The 23,021-nt window shown below is 34.7% G+C and overlaps 1 protein-coding gene across 1 annotated transcript in view; it reads left to right on the top strand.

The window, feature by feature from the left end:
• The window catches only part of FOLH1B (folate hydrolase 1B), a 61,391-nt gene that overhangs the window by 5,448 nt on the left and 32,922 nt on the right, over nucleotides 1-23,021 (top strand). Inside the window, exons 3-7 of the mRNA XM_003780832.3 lie at nucleotides 2,966-3,152; nucleotides 9,371-9,472; nucleotides 16,725-16,850; nucleotides 17,585-17,771; nucleotides 21,300-21,393. Coding sequence (XP_003780880.1) covers nucleotides 2,966-3,152; nucleotides 9,371-9,472; nucleotides 16,725-16,850; nucleotides 17,585-17,771; nucleotides 21,300-21,393 — 696 coding nt within the window. The remainder of the gene's footprint in view (nucleotides 1-2,965; nucleotides 3,153-9,370; nucleotides 9,473-16,724; nucleotides 16,851-17,584; nucleotides 17,772-21,299; nucleotides 21,394-23,021) is intronic.

Here is a 23,021-nt window from a genome sequence, read left to right as displayed (position 1 = left end):
CTTTCACTTTGCTGCCTGGTGACACTCAAGCATTCATTTGATTGATGCCATCGTTTGACCAAATGTAATACTACATATTGCTACCATAATTCAATTCAACATCCAAGAGTTATACATAGATAACATCATTTTAAATGTGTATATGTTTTTTTGGCACCCCAGTATTTGGCATATGTTGAAAACTAGCTCTCTACTTCCTGAAATAGCTATATCTAATATAGACCAAAGAGATAAATGAGTTAATTTTAAAAGTATTTTCGAGGCGGCACCTGTGGCTCAAAGGGGTAGGGCACCAGCCCTGTATATTGGAAGTGGTGGGTTCAAACCCAGCCCCCAGCCAAAAAAAATAAAAAATAAAAATATTTTCAAAGCAACAAAAAATAGAACACTTGCACAGAATTATTATGTAAGTATAATATATAATAAGTGAGAATAGTTTTTTCAAGGTATGAAATCTCCTTTTTATTAAATTGGCATAGTATATGTATATCCAAAAATACTTGACGTCTCTCTAACAATTGAGAGATTCCCTGATGAATTCAACTTGTAATTTTATATAAAAAGACTATTACATATACTTATACATATATACACATAGGTATGCATAGATATGCCTGCACATAATCATGTAAACACAATTTCTATGTCATTTACAATAGAATGAAAGGTGTGAATAAGAATTTGATAGGGCATCTTCGAGATCTCTTTGAAATGAGAGATCCTAAAGCTTAAACTTCTTAATCTTTGTGGAAACCTATCCTCTGCCTCTGGCACTTATTCCACTATGACCATTTTTAATAGTTATAATAAAAGTGGAGACCCCCACATGCCCTTCCAGTGACTATAGAACCTCTAGATGCCTCTAGGACTTTACAAATTTGCCATTTATCTTTTGGAACACATTGATTAAAATATGGTAGACACTTTGTAAGTTGACCACTTGCGAGACTGTAACAAATTGGTCAGCATACAGAGGTGGTCAACACAAGGAACTAGGCCTACTATACTGATAACGTACATGTAGTACATGTCTAGTCTAAAAATTAGGTCAACTTAAGGAGCTGGTCAGCTGTGGAGATTCTACTGTATATACATTAATCAGGGGCCACTAAAGTCTAGGACTGCCTATCTTGGCCTCCGTTATGATCTTTTGTTCTGCTCTTGAAGTTCCCCACTGCCTCTGAAGCATCTGCCTCAGTAGTGAATGGGAAGATTAATTAGGAGCAGTTTTTTCATTCTTCCTTGGGCTACAGGGTTGTCTGGTGTTTTCTCTTCTGGTTTATAAACAGCTGGTTAAATTTACAGATCTGTTCACTATTTTGCATCTTTCTAGTAGGATTTTCCTTCTCTATCATGTTTTGAAAGATAAGAGTGCCTTTAGAAGAGTGTCTTAGATTTCCAGGGTCATAATTTTACTGGTGTTACTGGAAAGATTTGAATACCAGTTCCACCTTTTATTAGCTGCCTTTAAGTCATTTAACTTCCCCAACACTGCTGAATCTCTTATGAATCAGAAGAAATATATTAATCCAGGTATACCAATAGCTCCCTTTATGAATTGAAAGAATGTGAGAATACTTAGGACATATTTAAACTAGCGTGACAGAGATATATGAACAGCAGATTTTTGCTTATGTGAAAGATTTGTACATTCTTTTTCTTCTTTTCTTTTCTTTCTTTTATTTTTTCTTCCTTTCTTTCTTTCTTTTTCTTTTTATTTTTTTACAAAATTTGGTGTTCTGATAGAATCAACAAATTATTTACAACACATATCTCAAGTGACTAGAATAAAAACATTAAGAACTGCTAAAAAAAAAAAAAAAAAAAAAAAAAAAAAAAAAAGAAAGAAAAAAAACTGCCCTGATCTTTAATATGTTATCATGGATCCTTAAATCTTTGTGAAGCTGTGAGGTAGTGATATCCCCATGTACAGATAAGAAATTCAAGATGTGGCTAGGGTCAGACACTAAATTAGTGGTAATACCTATAATACACTGCTTATATGATTTATGCTAATTTTTTCATTATTATTTTTTGTTTGTTTGTTTTGAGAAAGTGTCTTCTCTTTCCAGAGTGGTTAGAGTGCAGTGGCGTCAGCCTAGCTCCTAACAACTTCAAACTCAAAGCAGTCCTCCTGCCTCAGCCTCCTAGGTGGTTGGGACTATAGGCATGCACCATCACGCTGGGCTAAGTTTTTCTATTTTTAGTAGAGACGACTATCAGCTCAAAAGATCCTTCCACCTGGACCTCCCAGAATGCTGGGTAAACCACCAGGCCCTACCAGATCTTTTTTTTCCTATCTTTTCCAGGATCTGTTTTGTTCCCAATGACTGGATCCTAATCCTGATAATAGCATGATGTCGTGTCCTACTTATAGCAGCAAAACTGTTAAAAGGAATTTCACTTAAAAAATAATGATTTGTTTATAGTGCCCTACCCACTGAGCCACAGGTGCCACCCTGTTCAGATACCTTTTTTATAAAGATATTTTATAAATATTGCTAGTCAAAAAGTTTCTTACTTGTTTGTAACTTTCAGTATTTAAATAAGTGTAATTACTAGTAATTCCTGCCATGTTATACCCTGGGCTTTTGGATAATTTTTTCTTAAGTTTTCAAATATATTTTACACAGTGAAATAAACAGTAGATTCTAATTAAGTTCCAATGTGCAAAGGTCTTAAGAAAAGAATTTGACATCATAGTCATTTACCATAAGTAGTTATAGACATAGGATTGCACATAACAATACTCTACCAATACCAGTTTCTCTGATTTTTCTCTTGAATTAATAAACATTAGAGCACACTTTGAAAATCTATTCAATGCGATAATGGTACCACCTTGTTTTTTTAACACATCATATTTCTAAGTATTTTGGGATAAATATGGTTTGTTTTATTGCAGAGTTGAAATAAAGGATGACTAAACATTAATTTCTAACCACTTTGAATTTTTGTTTACCAGTAATTTTACACGGATACCCCATTTAGCAGGAACAGAACAAAACTTTCAGCTTGCAAAGCAAATTCAATCCCAGTGGAAAGAATTTGGCCTGGATTCTGTTGAGCTAGCCCATTATGATGTCCTGTTGTCCTACCCAAATAAGACTCATCCCAACTACATCTCAATAATTGATGAAGATGGAAATGAGGTAAAAAAAAAAAAGAAAGAGAGAGAGAGAGAGAATGAAAGAACATTTCCCCAATCTACTTTTCAAATATCTTCTATGAAAAATTGTCCTATCCCATCTCCAAATATTTATGGAAAACAATATTATTCAGTCTCGTGAATAATATCTTTAATATCTGATTACTAGCATCAGCTGACTTCTTATGATGTTTGAAGGTAATGTGATGTTAGAAAGATTCTGAGAAATTAATGCTCGATAAAGGTGGTTTTTACTTTTTAATGCTATACATCGATGTCAAGTATAGTGTTAGTAAACTTCTAAGCAACTAAAATGCATACGTTTTTGATAGGTTTAATCTATAAAGTCACTAAATAGATTTGGGATTGCTAGGAAATTCAGAAAACCAGCGTGCAGTTTGAACTATGCTTTTACTAATGATTATGTCTCAAACTACTCTGTATTCCGCTGTGTGCCAACAACTTGTGTCTGGGCATTTGGAGGTGATGAAGGTTTGGAGGCAAGGTCTATACGATGATATCTACTCTAAAGAATTTTCCATCTGGTTTGCAACTGGGGGCACATACTTGAGAAAGAGAAAATAATGCCAATAACTAAGGTGTTTCTTATTATGATATAGTTCAATTTGAAAGCTCATAAAATGTAACTCACATATTCATCCCTATTTAGCATACCTCATTTTATAGCTACTATATCTAGAAAAGGCTCTTTTAAGTCTAAGAGCTTTCTTTAGTCCTTTTATTTCTGGACTTTGTAAATTATATTTAGCTTCAAATAAGTCTAGCTTGATCATGACTGAAAATGACATGACTGAAAATGTCATGTGATTTAAATATATATTTAAGTGTTCTTTTCAAAATGTGACAGTAACCTCCTCTTAATGATTAATGAATCAATCTCTTCTTAATAATTAACATTTTATTATATCTTGCAGTCAGTGATAAAATCCCATGCTAAATTTCCTAATGTGACTTGGAACTTTCCAAACTAACTACTATTTTAAATAATAATAGTTAAAATTGTAACTTTAAAAAAATTATTCAACTATTTCAAAATTTAAAAGGTATTTAAAACATTTGTATTGGGAATACCAATGTATATCATTATAGTCTCATAACATTGATAACATAAAGGGTGAAATATCTATACAATTAAGTACCAAGGGGTCTTTAAATCATGTTTAGGAAAATTATCTAATGACATAGTAAAATACTGATAATGTTAAAAGAGGTACATGTACTTAAAGCTCTGCTTTGTTCTTTCAAGTTCAGGGATTGTCTGTGTGGAAGGTGGAAAATAGCAGGCTTCATTTTTCCTTTTTTTTTTTCTTCTTTCTCACCTCCAAATTTTGCTTGTACTATTGCTGTTCTTATTTTATTTCATTATTTATTCTTGCTATTGCATGCATTTATAAAGTCACCAAAACCTATCACATGATACAAATTGAATCATGCAGAAGTTTTATTTTAAGTAACCTATTTACCATTCATGAAAATCACATAGGTTAGCTACCAGAGGCTTTTTAAGTTGTATCCTTAGTTCAGTTTTATTTTTATCCACGTTACCCATGCAAGTAATCACATACTTCTCCAGAGTGCCTGGCTTTCAGTTTTCACATTTTTGGAAGTAATCACTATTCAACTATGAATTGATTCTTTTGATTTTTACCTCTATTTTTATAAATAACATGTTTGTTTTTATTGCTTTGGTTTCAGATTCAGGCATTATCTTTTGGCATTATGACATTTCAGTCTATGCTCATCCCTCTGGCCCAATCACCAATGCTCGCTCTCCCATCTCCTAGTGCAGTTTAATTGTTGTAACTAACTGGATAGTTAGCTGAATGGCAAACTGTGATTCCTTTCACACTCCTGCACAACCCAAACATGTTCTCCTCCTCACAGGCAACAAATACAATTACCATTTTTTGGATCCTATCAGAAATACTTTTTAATGTATGCAGATACTTTCTTTCACTGTTGTTTATGTAGAGATAAGGTACCATGTGGACAGAACTATATATACTGACTTTTTATGTCACAAAAAGTAAATAGAAATTTGCATGCCAAAATTGTTTTCATTATACTCTGAAAACATAATCAAGGCTAATAGTGAATTTTGGAAAGTGAGGAATTAAGACTGGCATATACTCGTCCTTAGTTAAAGTCAACCTAAACAAATCATTTCCTTAACCTTAGGAACTTTCTAGTTGTTAGGATGACTCATAGTTTTCTGTAAAATTCACTGTGGCACAAAGGTGGTGTAGAATTGATTATCATAAAGGCAAGTCAAATGAGACAAGCTTGAATACTCGCTTCCCTAAAAGCTTAATTATGTAATGAGTGTTTGTAAATGGATTTTTATTGCACCTTAGCGTAGTTTTTCTTATACTCTCACCCAGTGATTCAAATGAATATACCCTATGTAGATCACAGAAAAAATATGGAAAATTTGGAAGATGTGAAGATTTTGGGAGTAGTATTGATTTGTTTTCATTTTATGTTCTATCATCTTCAAGAAAGGGAGATAACTTGTGTTGTTTTAGTCTAATATAACATTAGCCCAGATTCACTCTCTTTCCCCCTTTGGATGACTGGACCTATGCTGAAAGAAATGATGATACTGGGTATTCTTCACTTCCTTCTGGTTTCAAGGAATTCATTTAAGGAATTCCTTAAATGTTACCCTATTAATTTTAATGTTTACTATCTTATTAATGGACTTAATTTGATTTCTTTTTATGTTTTCTATAACTTTTTGTTGGGAATTTAACACTTTTTTTTTAAGATGAACATGTAATTTTTCTTTTTTTATGTGATGATGACATTAAGTGATGTTCTGACATTTAACTAACCTTAAATTTGGGGAATTTGCAATATTAGCCGAATTAGGGTTTTACATTCTTATAATGATATATATTCAGTTCATAGTCATAGCATGTTTAGTCTGTGTTTTCTCAATTCACTTGTTGGATTATTGTATCAATATTATATTTATAAAATGAGCTGGGGTTTTGTAGGCTCTGAAATTGATCATGTTATATTTACAAGATCTTTTCTTTTCATCTTTCAAACTCAAGGAAAACCACTTGCCCGTGACACTGTGTTTTGTGGAAGATTTTAAACTACTGATATACTTTTTTTATTGTTATATGACTATTTAGATTTTTTTTAAATGTATTATTATGTCAGTGTTCATAAGTTTTTTAATGCATTTTTCCATTTCATCTAGTTTTCATATTTGTGATATAGTTATTTCTAGTCTTTTCTTATCCTTTTGAATCTAGGTAGGCTCTTTAGATAGGTAGTCTAGTTATTTCTAGTCTTTTCTTATCCTTTTGAATCTAGGTAGGCCACTTGTTTTATTCCTAGTATTATTTATTTTACTTTTGTTATATTTTCTTTTATTAATCCTGAGAGAGTTATATCACTAATCATGTATTCAAAGAATAAACGTTGGCTTTGGTAATCTTTTCTCATATAGCTTTTCTTTATATTTTATTAATTCTGCCTCTTTCATCTTTTTTTATGTTTGCTCTTCTTCATAACATCCTCAGCTGAGCACTTAGGCTTTTTTTCTTTTCTGTTATAAAAGAGCCATAAGTTTCCCTCAAAGAACCAGTTCAATTAGATCTCATAAGTATGGGTAAGAAGTATTTTAGTTGCCATTAATATATAAATATTTTCTAATTTCCATGTTTCTTTCTTTGACCTTAGAACTATTTAGAAGAATTTTTAAAATTCTGATTTAAGTATTGTGCTTGTTACCTGTTTGATCTGATTTATAAATTAAATATTTTGGGATCAGATCATGTGGTTTGAGGACAAGAATCCTTTGACAATTGTTGAACTTCCTTTAGAACTGAATATGTGGTCAGTTTTTTATAAATGTTCTGTTTCTGTGTTTCTTAAAAAATGTATTTTTTAACAAATGTCTATTGTTGGGCTTCATATTTGTATTTGTTTATTAGTTTGAGTTTGTTATTTGGCTGAAATTTCCTTTATCCTTAATGTGTTCTAATTTTATCTGTGTTCTTTATTAATTGCATAGATAAGTGTTAAATTAGCCCATATAGTGGTGAATTTTTCTTTGTCTCTTTCCCATTGTACTTTGTGTGTGTTCAGTGATTTTGTGGCTCTGAGTTCTTCAGCTTTATAACCTTGAGGGGATTGTTTTTAGGCCTAAGTCAAGGACTGATTTCTCCTGTTCATTTATGCCAGGCCTCAGGAGGCACCACAAACTTCGTACAACTTTGAAATAAATTATTTAGCTTAAGGTATACCACATGGGCAGTGAATGGATTATAGGGCTGTGAATTTTCTGGGGCCCTTTCATTGTTTCTTTACCCCAAGCCATCACCTTCCCTGGAAGACGTTTATTTGAAATTTATGCTTAACCCTAAGCAGGCTGCATGTAGATTATTTGATGACTGTTTTCCTTACCTACTGTGTCAGATATTGTGAAAAGTATGCATGGGTCTTTTCTTTTGCTCATCAGCTTTCTTCATTGGTGTTGGTATATTTAATGTGGACCAAGACAGCTCTTGTTCTTCCAGTGTGCAACCCTGCAAGGATATGGAATTTTAAAGACCGGCTTTATGCCAGAGTCTTCTGTTAGACTCCATTGTTTGGACCACCCTTACACAATCTTAACTCCAATGTCCCTTTCATGGGGTCCCAGGCTTTGACAGAGCCAACAAAGGCAGAGTAGATTCTAGTGCTACCTCTCAGATTTTCTGCTTTCTTTCTTTTTGTTGGGGGGGAAGGAGGTGTGCTTCTGATTATTCCTTTTTTTTTTCCTACTTCATTTATATACTTAAGAAGATATATGTGTTGAAACTTGCATGGCTGAATCAGAAAGGGTGCTGTCAACTATTTTTCTTGGAAGTGAAACAATGAACCATAACACAGTCTGTCTCAAAACTTTCGTAGTGACGTATGTACATATATATAATTCAATGTTTTTCATTCCTTTCAGTGTGTATGTTGCTCAATGTATTGAGATACTATCAGATATGTATTTCCCCAAAATGTAAATTTTTATTGAAGTGAATCTAATGTTAATTTGTTCCTAAGTAATTATCTTAGCCCTATTATAAATGACTAAGCTTACCATGTAGTGTTGCTCTTTATTTGGGGATTAAAAAAAATTTTTTTTTTGAGACAGACTCTGACTATGCTGCCTTTTGTAGAGTGCTGGGCATCACAGCTTACAGCAACCTCCAACTCTTGGGCTTAAGCCATTCTCTTGCTCAGCCTCCCAAGTGGCTGAGACTTCCAGCGCCCACCACAATACCTGGCTATTTTATTTTGTTGTTGTAGTTGTCATTGTTGTTTGGCAGGCCTGGGCTGGATTCAAACCCACCAGCCCCAGTATATGCGGCTGGCGCCCTAGTCACTGGGCTATAGGCACTGAGCCAGTATTAAAATTTTTCTCCTCGCCTCGGCACCTATAGCTCAACCGGCTAAGGCGCCAGCCACGTACACCTAAGGTGGCAGGTTCGAATCCCCAGCCCAGACCCGCCAAACAACAATGACGGCTGCAACCAAAAAATAGCCGGGTGTTGTGGCGGGCGCCTGTGGTCCCAGCTACCTGGGAGGCGGAGGCAGGAGACTCGCTTGAGCCCAGGAGTTGGAGGTTGCTGTGAGCTACAATGCCACAGCACTCTACCCAGGGGGACAGCTTGAGGCTCTGTCTCAAAAAAAAAAAAAAAATTTTTTTTTCTCCTCAATCAAAACTTGGTTCTTAGCAACCACTTTCAAGGACCTCCGTTAATTTGCTTTTAACCTTCTTGTGTAACAATTCTCTAGTTAGGCTTTTATTTACACCAGCCTGGGAAATGGTCCACCTGAAATAATCTATTTCTAAGTTTTCCTGCCATTAGGATACGTTGTTCTCCTTTTTCTCTTTGGAAGATTATCTTTTTCTGAACTTTTCTTTCAGTTATTCAGAAACTTTCTGCAGTACTTAGTTATTTTCTGATTGTTTTGATTACTTGATTAGCTTTGTCTCTCTCATTAGATTTTACAATTTTGAGGACAAAGGCTGCAATTTATTCACGTCATGAACTCCTTTCAGCTTCTAACACAGTGCTGAGTATTTGTATATTTGTATATTATCAAAATACTGAGGAATTGATTAATCTTCTACTGATGTAAAGCATTTCTTGTTTGATTGTAGTACTCACACTTTAACTGATTTACTTTTGATTATTTCTTTAGATTTTCAACACATCATTATTTGAACCACCTCCTCCAGGATATGAAAATGTTTCAGATGTTGTACCACCTTTTAATGCTTTCTCTCCACAAGGAATGCCAGAGGTAAAAACATAATAAAGTAACATAAAAATGAAAAACAGAAACTCTCCTTTCCCTCTTACATTTAGGCAATAATTCAAGGGTAATAGAGTTTTCCAATGTAATCAGAATTCACATATTTTTTCATATTTAAGAAATTAGAATTCCTTAGTAAGGAAAATGAATATTGATTACTTTTTATTTGTGATGTATTTAAGATAAAATTTACTACAGTGAGATGCACAAATCCCAAATGCACAACTATTAATTTTTGACGAATTCATATACCCATGTAATCCAAATGCCATCAATATATAGAATGTTATCATCACCTAAGTCGGTTCTGCATGGCCCCAAGGTGATCATTTTTCTGATTTTTTCACCACCATTGATTAGTTTTGCCCGTTTTAGAACTTCATATAAATGAGATCGTATGGCATGTAATATTTTGTGTCTACCTTTTCACTGAGCAGAGTCTGTAAGATTCACACATTTTAGTATTTATCAGTAGCTTGTTCCATTTTATTGTGGAGTAATTTCCATACTATGAATATCCTGTGTTCCTTACAGTTGTATAATGTTGATTAATTTCCAAAGAGTCTGAATAAAGGTATTGTTGCCATTTCCAAATTAAGTATGTGGATGTCCATTTTAGAAAATTGAATGTGGTTTACTCAACAAACTGCATATAATCTGAAATTTTACAATCAATTCCCAGATTCCTTCACAGTACTTTTGGTTCTGGTGAATGTCTCAGAGCTTTTGTGTGCTTTTGTAACAGAATGCCATGGACTGGGTAATTTATAAAGAACAGAAAATTGTTTTCTTACAGTTCTGGTGGCTGGGAAGTTGCAGATCAGGGTACTGGCAGGTTTGGTTGTCTGGTAAGAGCTGCTCGCTTCCAAGGTGGTGCTATTTATACATCCTCAAGGGGAGCCATGCTATTTTCTTATATGGCAAAAGGCAGAAAAACAAGCAGGGCAGAAAAAGAAGCTGTGTGGGGCTTCTTTTATAATGATCTTCATCTCATTCCTGAGGGAGCAGCCTTCATGGTCTGTTCACCTCTTACGGGCTTCATCTCTTAACCCCGTCACATTCGCTATATTTCCAACATGTGTATTTTAGAGGAGATGTAATCAAAGCATAGCTGTGAGAAAGCTAAGTTTGAAAAGACTAATTATAATTTATTAAAATCTTTCAAAAATTCTATTTCCTAATATGATATTTCAGAATAAGTAAATTGAATTTTGGATATGTCAACTTTGAGGTGCCTTGGACATAGTCACAAGAAGTTGCTAGCTGACAGTTGGGTGTGTTGGAAGCCATAGAGATGAAAGAACAGTGGGAACATCCTAAAGTAAAATATTGCATTAAGAATTGAATTGACATTAAAATCTGTCTTCACTAATCCAGTTAGAATTGTTCCAAGATCATAAAGATGATTTAATATCAGGTAGTCATACATTTTTATTAAGTAAGGTGAAAAATGTATTATTTCAATAGTTTTTAAATATATTTAGTTTATTAGGTGACTTTTTAAAAACCTTATGAACTTAGAAGAATGTTTTCTATTGGCTGTATAAAATTTATTTAAAAGGATTGCTAACATTATACTTAATGCTGTGATTTTAGAAAAATTCTCCCTAAAAATTGCCACTAATTTTAAGTATCATTGTTATTATTTTATAATTGACATGAAATAGGAAGATGGGAAATAACAGTTGGAAATGAAGAGACAGTGTATGTTAGATGTCAGTTATATTGAGGTTGTTTAGCCCTGCTTCTCAGATTAAGGCATACTAGCATCATGGGTCCACATGAGGTCTCCTGTTTTTTATTTTATTTTATTTTATTTTATTTTATTTTCATTTTCTCTCTTATTCTTAATTTCCATTACCCTTTCTCTTCTCCATTCCCCATCTCCCAACACACACCTTCTCTACTATATTTAAGTTCTTAGTCGTGTATATGTCCTTGAAAATGCGTGACTTTGTTTTGTGTTTGATGTATTTTAAATTTACATTAATAGTATTATATTTTAGGTCTTACTTGATTTCTTAGTATTTTCAATCAATGATCTTTTAAAAGTCTGTATTGTTTCATGTCAGGGTAGCTCATTGGTTTTCACTGACACTATATGTTTCTATCGTATGTGCACATTGCAAGTAACTCACCCATTCTCTCCGGGGTGGACATAGAGTTTGCCTTTAAATCCCCATTACCACGAACTGCATCAGAGTGAATATGCTCATGTATATCTCGGTATGGCCTGTAAGTGTTTCTCTGTAGGCAATAAACCAAGCATTAGATTGTTGAGTTGTAGAGAATTTAATTTCGCAGGGCTCAGCTTGTAGTGGTTTATATTCCCACTAACAGAGGGTCAGTGATCCTCTTTCTTCATGGTTTCCTCAACACTTGAAATTATATAACTTTATAATTTTTGCCCATCTAATTGTTCTTTTGTTGTTTTAATTCATTTTAAATAACATTTCTCTGGTAACAAATGTTTGCTCATCTCTCTCTTATTTATTAGCCATTCTAATTTTCCACTTTGTGAAATAATTTTTCTGTTTTTCTTTTCCTGTGGTATTTCTGACCTTTTTCTTATTAACTTGCAAGGGTTTCTTAAACCTTTTAAGTATTCATCCCAATTTTGATTTTATATATAGCAAATATCACCTCCTCATCTTTCATCTTTTTAATTATTCTTTAATAATTTCCCATTATTGAAAAGAAACCCTTAATTGTGATATCGTCAAATCATTTGCTTAATGTTTCTGCACTTTGAATATTCTTTACTCTCCATCTTCATTATTTATAGTGATATGTGTGTAACAAGAAAACACAAAAACATTAATAAATCTTTATTTCAAAATAATATTAATATTGCCAAATTGGAGCTAAATATATATAATAGCAGAAAATATAATGAAGAAGTTTAATGTAAAACTAATATAAAATATGTTTCAGAAATCTTAAACATGAACTAGTTGAAAAATACTGAGAAATATGTTGGTTATTAAAAAGCTTATGCATACAGAATCAGGTTATCTTTCCTGATGAGAAGACAGAAAGTGATAAGGAGAAAATCAGATTCAGACTAGTTTTTAGGTTTGCTGCATAACCAGTTAAAATCTCCCAGACAATTTTTGGACTTTGATATTATTCTACTCATTAGAAAGAGTCACAAAAATTATCTCTTATTTCTTCTGGAAGACTTAAATTCTTCCAGATCAATGTCAGGATGAAAGGAACATGTGATTCTATATGGGAGTGTGTGTTGTGTTCAAATATCAGATGAGTCTACAGGTTGTTCTGCTTCACTGGTTCATCTGTAAGCCAGCCGGTGGAAAGTTACTTCTTTAAATTATGTACATCTGTATGTGCATTTAAGATAGTTCACTATTATTAATCTTTGAATCTATATCTCAGTCTGGTGGAGGATGCAATGCTGGGTTCTGTTTTAGGTTATTTAAAATTAACAATTTGACAATGTCACAAAACATAGTTTAATTTCGTGGTTCTCAAACTTTATCATCTGTCAGGATGATCCCAAGGGCTTGCAAAACAGATTCTGTTCCCATCCTCCAGTTTTCAGCGGGTCAGGATAGAGCCTGAGAGTTTGTGTTTCTAACTGGGTCCCAGGTGACCTTGCTTCTGAGAATTCATGTACCATGTTTTGAGCACCACTGGCTTTGCCTCCTGGTTCTGTCTTTGTTAACAAGGGCAATACAATGGAAGCTTGAAAGAAACAGTGAAAATTCCATGCCAGTAGTGAAAGATTGTATTCATGCATAGTCATAGAATAATGGTGCAGTGTAAATTATACAAGAAAGTCTTTGAAAACAAAGCTTTTTTCTAACTAACAGTGACAACTTGCTTTTGAGAACTGCTGAGAGGGCATATACTGTGTATTACATTTGTTTTCTATCATTGTTAATGTCTCCTTCAGTGCCTTCTCCATCATAATTTGTTTTGTAAAGATTGTTGATTTATCAAAGATAAACACCATTAAGAGGCATTTAAAGTTAGTAGTATTTCAGATAGAATACTTAGACTAAAATTATTTACTTTGCTAAACTAAAAGCAGTTAATCATTTTGTATCCACAGTTAAATAGAATAAGAATGTGCTCCAGAGAGAGCTAATAATTATAAATCAGACCTATAATGATACCATTAATGGTACAATATTGTAGTGATCTTAGGAAGAAATATAAGACATGAAAGTAATTATTTTACTGAAACAATTAGACTTCCCTCATTTTGTTTAAAATTATATCTACTCAAGCACTAGCTCACTGTTCACTTACTCTATTTAAAATTTGCAAAATTTTTCTGTAGTACTTTTTTTATTTTAATGTTTTATATAACTTTCTTAATTATTAAATGTAGTGTTTACTTCCTTATTATCTTTCTCCCATCTCCACCTTTCAGGCAGTCCCCAATTTAAGATGGTTTAACTTAGGATTTTTTGACTTTATGATGGTGAAAGCCATCCTCATTTGGTATGCTTCTGGACTTAAAAGGGGTAACGTCTGGATAAACCCATTATAAATTCAAATACATTTTCACATGTGATATTTTCAACTTATAATGGTTATTATGGGACGTGACCCCATTGTGAGTCCAGAAGCATCTATAATAAAGTTTCTGCAAGGGCAAAGATTTGTTATATTATCTAGAACACAGCCTGATACATAATATGTCTTCAAAAAATTGTCAAATAGATTCTAGAATCAGGTCAGAAAAAGTTCTATTATATTATCTCATGTAAATTTGTTGTGTACATGGTATGAGAAATGTAGTCAAAAGAAGAAAATAACAAAAATAAAATTATAAGATATCAGAAACTACTTTGGGCATGGGCTTCAAACTGGGCTCTTTGAAGATGTTCCAAGGGTAGGCATGGGATGGTTTTAAAGAAATCAGTTTTCATATCATCAACTAAAAGCAAAATGACATAGCACCCTAGCCTGTCATAATGGCCATTATTAAAAAGTCAAAAAACAATAGTTATTGGTGTAGTTGTGGTGAAAATAATGGAATGCTTATACACTATTGGTGGGAATGGAAACTTGTGTAACCACTATGGAAAACAGTTTGGAGATTCTTCAAAGAACCAAATGTAGAACCTCCAGTTGATTTAGCAATCCCATTACTGGGTATCTATCCAAAGAAGTCATTGTATAGAAAAGATAGCTTGCCAGAAAGTTTAATATTTCAAAGATATAGAATCAATCTAAATGTCCATCAACTGATGAGTGGTTAAAAAATGTGGGATATAAGATGAAATACCATTCAGTCATGAAAAGAAATGAAATAATGTGTTTTGCAACAATGTGGATGGAACAGGAGACCATTTTCCTGAGTAATATATTTCAGGAGTAGAAAAACAGATACCACGTGTGTTTACAACTGGGAGCTAAACAGAAGAAGTCATAGAGAGCAGTAATTCATACCGGAAACTAAGAAAAAGGGGGAGGGAGGGAGGGAGGGGAAAGACATAAAGATCTACCTTTTGGCTACAGTGTACACTATTCTTATGCCAGGTATGCTGAAAGCCCTGACTTCAGCATGGTATAATTTATCTATGTAACAAAAACTCTTGTAACCCCCTAAATATTTTGAAATAAAATATATTGATTTATATACATATACTCCTTCAAGGAAATTTGACAGTGAATAATAAAAAGACTTTCAAGCATGCCTAAGTTCTTTATAATAAAATCTGAAATGGAGTTTAGCATGCTAGAGGATAATGAAGGAGTGTTTTCTTGTAATCAGCATCTGTGGTGTTAAGGAGCTGGATCAGGCAGAGGGAAAAGTCACACTGTAATGCCAGCTCAAGGACAGCCTTGGCCAAACCTATGTGGAGCACAGGAATAGTACTTAAGAATTGTCCTAACCTACATTAAAGGTATTAGTCTTCATATTCTCACATCAATCAGTCATTGCACATATGGCTCCCTGTGAGTGACCTTGAGCAGAGTGGCTGTCTGCCCTGTAGGCCCAGAGGGGCTGACAGCTAAAGACTTTCAATAGAGAGCTGAGCAAGATGTCTTTCATTGAAGGGGAATCTGGGCAGCACAACCCTGTTTCCAGTGTAAATATATGTTTTTCTTTAGAGTAAAATTCTGTGGGAGGAAGAACAAGCTCAGAAGAAAAAGGAATGTTATAATTCTGACTGTGGAGAAGAATGTATTCATGTATTTCTTTTTATAAATAGATGATGTTATATAGTAAGTAGATATGATATTTAAATTCCTTTGGATATATAAAAAGTTCCATGGAATTGAAATGTTATTATTTATAGTATGCTATAAATTTCTTCCTTTATAACTACTTAACAGTATGATAAAAAAGAATTTAGATTTCAGTGTAAAAATATTAGGGGGTACATTGCTTTTCAAAATTAATTTAGGGGTCAGGTGAGTAAAACATCATGGAACACTGGTCTAATCTAACAGGTCATTTTACAAACAAGAATATTGGGACTCTGAGATGTTATAAGACTTGCATGGAATTATAACTAATGATTAAAACCAGACCCATTGGCCAGGTGCAGTGGCTCACACCTGTAATCCTAGCACTCTGCAAGGCCGAGGCGGGTAGGTTACCTGAGCTCACAAGTTCGAGACCAGCCTAAGCCAGAGCGAGACCTTATCTCTAAGAAAAAATATAATAGCTGGTGTTGTAGCAGGTGCCTGTAGTCCCAGCTACTCAGGAGGCTGAGGTGAGAGGATCACTTAAGCCCAAGAGTTTGAGGTTGCTATAGCTATGATTCCATGGCACTCTACTGAGGGCAACAAAGTGAGATTCTATCTCAAAAAAAACCCCCAAACCTCAAAACAAATAAACAAACAATCAAAAATGACCATAAAGCAGTGTTATTACCTGTTCATTTTTCCGTACCTGTTAAAAAGACTCATCAAGCTACTAAAGCTCTCATGAAGGACCGCTTAGCCTAGGATGCCTGGACCCCTTTAAATTTAATTTAAATGCATTTTGGCGGGGAGAGTTCTTCTGTAGTTTCATAGCCACTAACTAGGGGTCAGATCCAAACAAAACATACATAAATCACGGTATGTATAACCCATCTAATTGCTCTCTCAATTTAAATTCATTTCTTTCTTAAATCTGTGTTTTAAGGTTTATGCTTCTCTGACCCTCTTGCATGCTCTTGCCTCTTTTCTCTTTGAAAGATGTCAAACAGTTCTCACACAGGGAAACCTTCTTGTATTGTATCTTATACCTTATCATTCATGATCTCAACAGGGTGATCTAGTGTATGTTAACTATGCGCGAACTGAAGACTTCTTTAAACTGGAGCGGGACCTGAAAATCAATTGCTCTGGAAAAATTGTGATTGCCAGATACGGAAAAGTTTTCAGAGGAAATAAGGTAAAAATCACCTATTCTTTCTTTCCTAAAGTGTTGTAATGGATCTTGTATGTATGTGTAGAACCACCTCCTTAAAACTTTCTGAATACTGAGATCCCCTTATATTCATGCCCACCTTACACGGAGAACTAGTTCATAGGCAGGCGTTAAATCAGATTATTGGAAGTTGGCCAGTGTTGTAGATGGTCCAGTTGAACAGAAGAGATTTTCCTGCACTTACAAGTTAATGCACTGGATTTATTGTGAACTTTTAGTATTTTTGTTTTAAATATCATTTCCAAAAATATTTACTAACTTAATTTTAGTATGAATTATTATTATAGGCAATGTGATCAATCAAGTTATACATAGAAGATTTTAAATTATTTGTTAATATATTCTTTTCTTTTGTGGAGAATTAAATATCAGAAATATTCCCTTTTAGACAAGAATAAATAGGAATCTGGCCTGTGGCATCAACTTGCTTATTGTGTTTCTAGAAAAGTAGAAGGAAACAGTAAGCACTTGCTACCACTAGTATGAAAATTCTACAGATCTGCTGATCTTAGGGCTGACTCATTTTTAGAACTTTTAGGAGACGGGAAAAGCCAATTCTCTATAAGATGCTTTGTTGTATACCTAACGACAAAGGGTTGAGGATGAAGTTCTACTACTCATTTAAATGTATTTTTGAAAATTGATATTACCAAATCCGGAACAAGAGGAAACTTACAGAAAGACATTGTGTTTTCCAGGTTAGAAATGCCCAGCTGGCAGGGGCCAAAGGAGTCATTCTGTATTCAGACCCTGCTGACTACTTTGCTCCTGGGGTGGAGCCCTATCCAAATGGTTGGAATCTTCCTGGACATGGTGTCCAGCGTGGAAATGTCCTAAATCTCAATGGTGCAGGGGATCCTCTTACACCAGGTTACCCAGCAAATGGTGAGTGATCATCCCTCAATCATCACAGCAAACTTTAACAACATTTTTAAGCTATTTTATTAAAGAGTTTCCTTTGACACAATGGACTAAATATGTCTTTTAATTTTCTTTGCATATAAATATTTTAGAATGTCAAGCTCTCAAGATTATTGGTTCAGATCCCTTATCCTTTATGTAGAAGCTTAGGTTTTAATGGGCTTCAGAATTCAGACTTTCTCAGATTTTTTAAATGCGATGTGGTGCACATACCATATATTACATATCACTCAGATCAGTGTCTGGGACAGAATACAGGAAACAAACATACAAATGCTTGTGCAGCAGAATGCATGAATACTCACCCTAGCTGGGGTAAATAGGCTTATATTTTGTCAAATCACTTGCTGTCAAATGTCTTCAGGTCAGATCAGGTTTTGCTGTCGAGTAAACTTCTCTCATATTTATGTTTTCCACAATTTTTTGGATTTCCCAGTTGTGGTTAAATAACAGGAGAACAAAAGTTCTATAAACTCATTAAATGTCATGTGTAGAATTTCGAGTCCTGATAAAGCATATTGCTTTTGTGCTATATAAAGATAATAATGGTTAACTATCAAGGAGTGTTTCCTGAATGTCAGGGCTTTACTTGCACAATGAAGGAAAGTGAGACTAGGAGAAAAAAGCAATCTGCCCAAAATAATCTCTCCAGTAAGTGAAAGCTGGGATTCGAATTCAGGCAGTGTGGCTCCCAGAGTGCACATACTTATCTTTTTTTTTGGTAGAGACAGGGTCTTACTTTATTGCCCTCAGTAGAGTGCTATGCCATCACAGCTCACAGCAACCTCCAACTCCTGGGCTTAGGCGATTCTCTTGCCTCAGCCTTCCGAGTAGCTGGGACTATAGGCGCCCACCACAACACCTGGCTATTTTTTTTGTTGCAGTTTGGCTGGGGCCGGGTTTGAACCTGCCACCCTCAGTATTTGGGGCCGGTGCCCTACCCACTGGGCCACAGAGGCTGCCCCACATACTTGTCTTTTGATCAAATGCTTCCCTGTGAAGCATTAGTGAAGAAAGCTAATTTATTCTGAATGTGCTCAGCTTTCTGACGATGGTCACAAAATCTGAGATCATTTAGTTTGTGTAGTTTGAAACTACGTAAATCTGTATGACTTGACTAAAATTCTTTGCCAAAGTATATGTGACTTTTACATATTTATTATTCATCTAGTTTTTGTATGAAATTATAGACTCCTTTCAAAATTATATATTTTTTGGCTTTGTAAGTTTTCGTAAAGCATAGTAAATTGTCATGTATAGTGCTCTTTTTTAATAATATATTTATCTTACAATAAAATTAGCTGCATCTACCTGGACCTCATGTATTCCACCTTTCTATTTCCAAGTTTTAAAAAAATGCACCTTCTTTCAAGCTCTTTTAGTTATACAAAGCCCAAATCGTGAAAATAAAATAATATTAACTAGAATATTTTTGTTGATGATCTTCAAATTTGGAGGATAGCATTTTCTGGAAGAAAATGTTATTTCTATGGGGCTAACATTTATTGAATTCTCTTGTGCCTTACTCATTTTTTTCTTCCTTTTAATTTTACATTTTATTATGGTATAGTTCTATCATTCACAGATGAGATTGTGTATGTTTAGGGTGGTGTGGCTGTAGACAGTTGTAACATGGAAAAGTAGAAATAGTTATAACACTTTGTCAATCTTGTTTCATCTATTCATCATCCCTATTTTTGGTGATTACTCTGGAGAATTTGGAAACAAATTCCATACAACTTATCATTACATCATTTTACTTACAAAATGAGTAAGCTTTTGTAATTACCTAAATTTCTTGCTAGACAATTTAGAAACTTAGAGGAAAAAATGGAAAAAACAGCCCTAATTTTTCTTAAATCTAAAGAAAGTATGGAATATGTCTTTTTTTTTGTCTTAGAGTTTAAATGCAATAAAATACGTAGGTCTTCATCCTTAATTATTAGAGAAATGCAAATCAAAACCACCCTAAGATGCCATCTAACCCCAGTAAGAATGGCCCACATCAAAAAAATCTCAAAACTGCAGATGCTGGCATGGATGTGGAGAGAAATGAACACTTTTACACTGCTAATGGGACTTCAAACTAATACAATCTTTTTGGAAGGAAGTATGGAGAACCCTCAAAGTACTCAAGCTAGACCTCCCATTTGATCCTGCAGTCCCATTACTGGGCATCTACCCAGAAGGAAAAAAATCCTTTTATCATAAGGACACTTACACTAGACTGTTTATTGCAGCTCAATTTACAATCACCACAATGTGGAAACAGCCTAAATGCCCAGCAACCCAGGAATGGATTAACAAGCTGTGGTGTATGTGTACCATGGAATAGTATTCAGCCATTAAAAAAGATGGAGACTTTACAGCCTTTGTATTACCCTGGATGGAAGTGGAACACATTATTCTTAGTAAAGCATCACAAAAATAAAGAAACATGAATCCTATGTATTCAGTTTAGATAATGAGGACAATTAAGGACCTAGTATATAGTAGGGGAAGGGGAAAGCAGAGAGAGAGAGAAGGAGAGAGAGGGTGGGGGAAAGGAAGAGCAGAGAGAGAGAAGGAGGAAGTAGGGGAGAAGGGAAGAGCAGAAGGAGGGAGAGGTGGGGTTTCAGTGTGTGACACAGTTTTGGGGGGTAAGACACAATTGTAAGAAAGACTTATTGTAAGAGGGACTTAACAAATGCAGTCAGTGTAAACTGGTTCTTGTACTCTCAATGAAACTCCAACAATAAAAAAAAAGAGTTCAGTTCAATAAATTTTGAAAATTATACACACTTGCGTCATCCAAAATGAGACATAATGTCATTCCCATCACTTTAGGAAGTTCTTTCATGTTCTTTTCTGGTCTATTTTCACTGTACCTTGCAGAAATCATCTTCTAATGTCTAGCAACACGTATTTGTTTGCCTGGCTTTGAACTTCATGCAAGTAGAGTCAGACAGTGGGTATTTTTTTTGTGCCTTGTGTATTTCAATCAGTGTAGTGATTTGAGATTTTCCATGTTATTGCATACATTAGTAAGTTGTTTGTTACTTTTAATTGTTGAGTAGTATTCTGTTGTGGCACTGTACTATGGGTTGTTTCTTCATTCTCTTGTTGTGGGAAACCTGAACTGTGCCTATTATTTAGCTAATATAAATGTGGCTGGCTGTAAACAATTTTATATATGTCTTTCTATCAGCATATGTTTCCATCTTGCTTGAGTAAATACCCAGGACTGGAAATACTTTGCCATAGCACACATTTCTGTTTAACATTACTTTTCAAAAGAGTTATCATAAGTGATTGATTGATTTTAGACTCTCATAAGCAATGAATGAGAGTTTTATTTGTTCCACATTCCTGCTGAAATTTGGAATTGTCAATTTAAATAAATTAACAATTCTAGTTGATGTGAAATGAGAACATGTTTAGTATGATTTACAGGGAGCCATTTGACAGGTACTGAGTTTTTATTGAAAGTTATGTTCTTTTTTTTTTTCCTAGAATATGCTTATCGGCATGGAATTACAGAGGCTGTCGGTCTTCCAAGTATTCCCGTTCATCCAATTGGATACTACGATGCACAGAAACTCCTAAAGTAAGTTTGTAAGAAGCAAAGGAATGGGGGTTGTTTGGGTATTTCTCATTGATAGTTTGCAAATATATTGTGCTTTTATAAAACTCCATTATTTGGTACTGAAATTCTCGGAGATGATGAAGCACAAAATTTTATCACCATTTTACAGAATAGTGGTTCTATTCCGGAATTTACTGTCTATATCCATCGTGTGACAGCTATGAAAATTAGCTCTTCAGATCCCTAGCTGCAGCAAACATAATTGACAAATTGATGTAGCCACTGTGTTTTGAAACCCATCTCTATTTCTGCCAAGGCCATGCTTCCCATAGATGTTCCCTTACAGAGACTGTCAGGGGTGCTGAGACAGGCCCACTCTGGAAGGCACAAGACCCCTCTGATGTCACACTATGGCCCCAAGACTCCCTGATAGACTTGCTCAAATAGACGCTGCAACCAAGCTCCTTCTTTCTTTTCTTCCTCCTTTTCTCCTTTACCCAGCATCAGACCTACTTGGCAGTCTTTCTCAGCCTTCCCTGGTTCCCTCATTATTTCCCTTTTAGGCCTTTCTCCTAATAAATCTCTTGTCTATTCTTCTTATTGTGTTCTTGACTGTGACTTCCATTTTGTTTGTGTTTCTGTTCCTCTTCCCCTTTTGCTTTCCTTATTGAAACTTTTCCATTTTCATTATGGTTTAGCCTATTCTTAGAACTCTTTCCCCTTTCCTGTGCTCTTTCTCCTATCTGCATGTCTCTCCTTCGGCATGATTTTTTTAGGAGGGAAGAGAACGCTGGCTGTCCTGGAAGTGAAGTTGGCAGAGACCAAAAGTGCCTGGCTAGTTAGTCCTTTTTCTTCTTTGAGTTCATCGCATTCTTAAGCATTTTATTTCACTATTTATGAGAATGCATGTTATGACCTTGTGCAAGGCTCTCATTTTTACAGGGGAAGAGGTTGACATCCGGAGAGTTAGAGAAATCTGTACAATTTAACCACACATTAAGGAAGTACCCTGGTTGTTCTTTTAGGGGGGAAGGAGGGCTCTCAGCTTTACACAGCCATTAAGATTCAAGACCATGGTACCTTTTGAGGGTACCATGGCCTATGCATTTGCCTAAAAATATTTATAAATAAAGTCTAGTACTCAAGACATTTAAAAGATGAAAGTGATTATAGTAGTACTTGTAATGGTGGAAAACTATAAATAATACAAATCTTCAGCAAATGATGAGGAGTCAAATATATTAGTGGCTACAATGGTGCATAAAGTCATTAAAAGGTAAGTTGTACAGGAATATTTAGTGATGTGAAAATAAGCTTGTTAAGGAAAGCAAATTTCAAAACAATATATATAATAGTGTATATATATATTATATATATACTCTGTTATATAAAAGTTTAAAAAATGAATCTGGGGCGGCACCTGTGGCTCAGTGAGTAGGGCACTGGCCCCATATACTGAGGGTGGCAGGTTCAAACCCGGCCCCAGCCAAACTGCAACAAAAAATAGCCAGGTGTTGTGGCAGGTGCCTGTAGTCCCAGCTACTTGGGAGGATGAGGCAGAAGAATCACCTAAGCCCAGGAGTTGGAGGTTGCTGTGAGCTGTGACTCTACGGCACTCTACCAGGGCAATAAAGTGAGACTCTGTCTCT

The sequence above is a fragment of the Otolemur garnettii genome, unplaced genomic scaffold (genome assembly GCF_000181295.1).
Source record: "Otolemur garnettii isolate 467f Iridium unplaced genomic scaffold, OtoGar3 scaffold00001, whole genome shotgun sequence".
NCBI lineage: Eukaryota > Metazoa > Chordata > Mammalia > Primates > Galagidae > Otolemur > Otolemur garnettii.
Note: the sequence above shows the minus strand (reverse complement) of the source record. Positions and strands in the feature narration are given on the sequence as shown.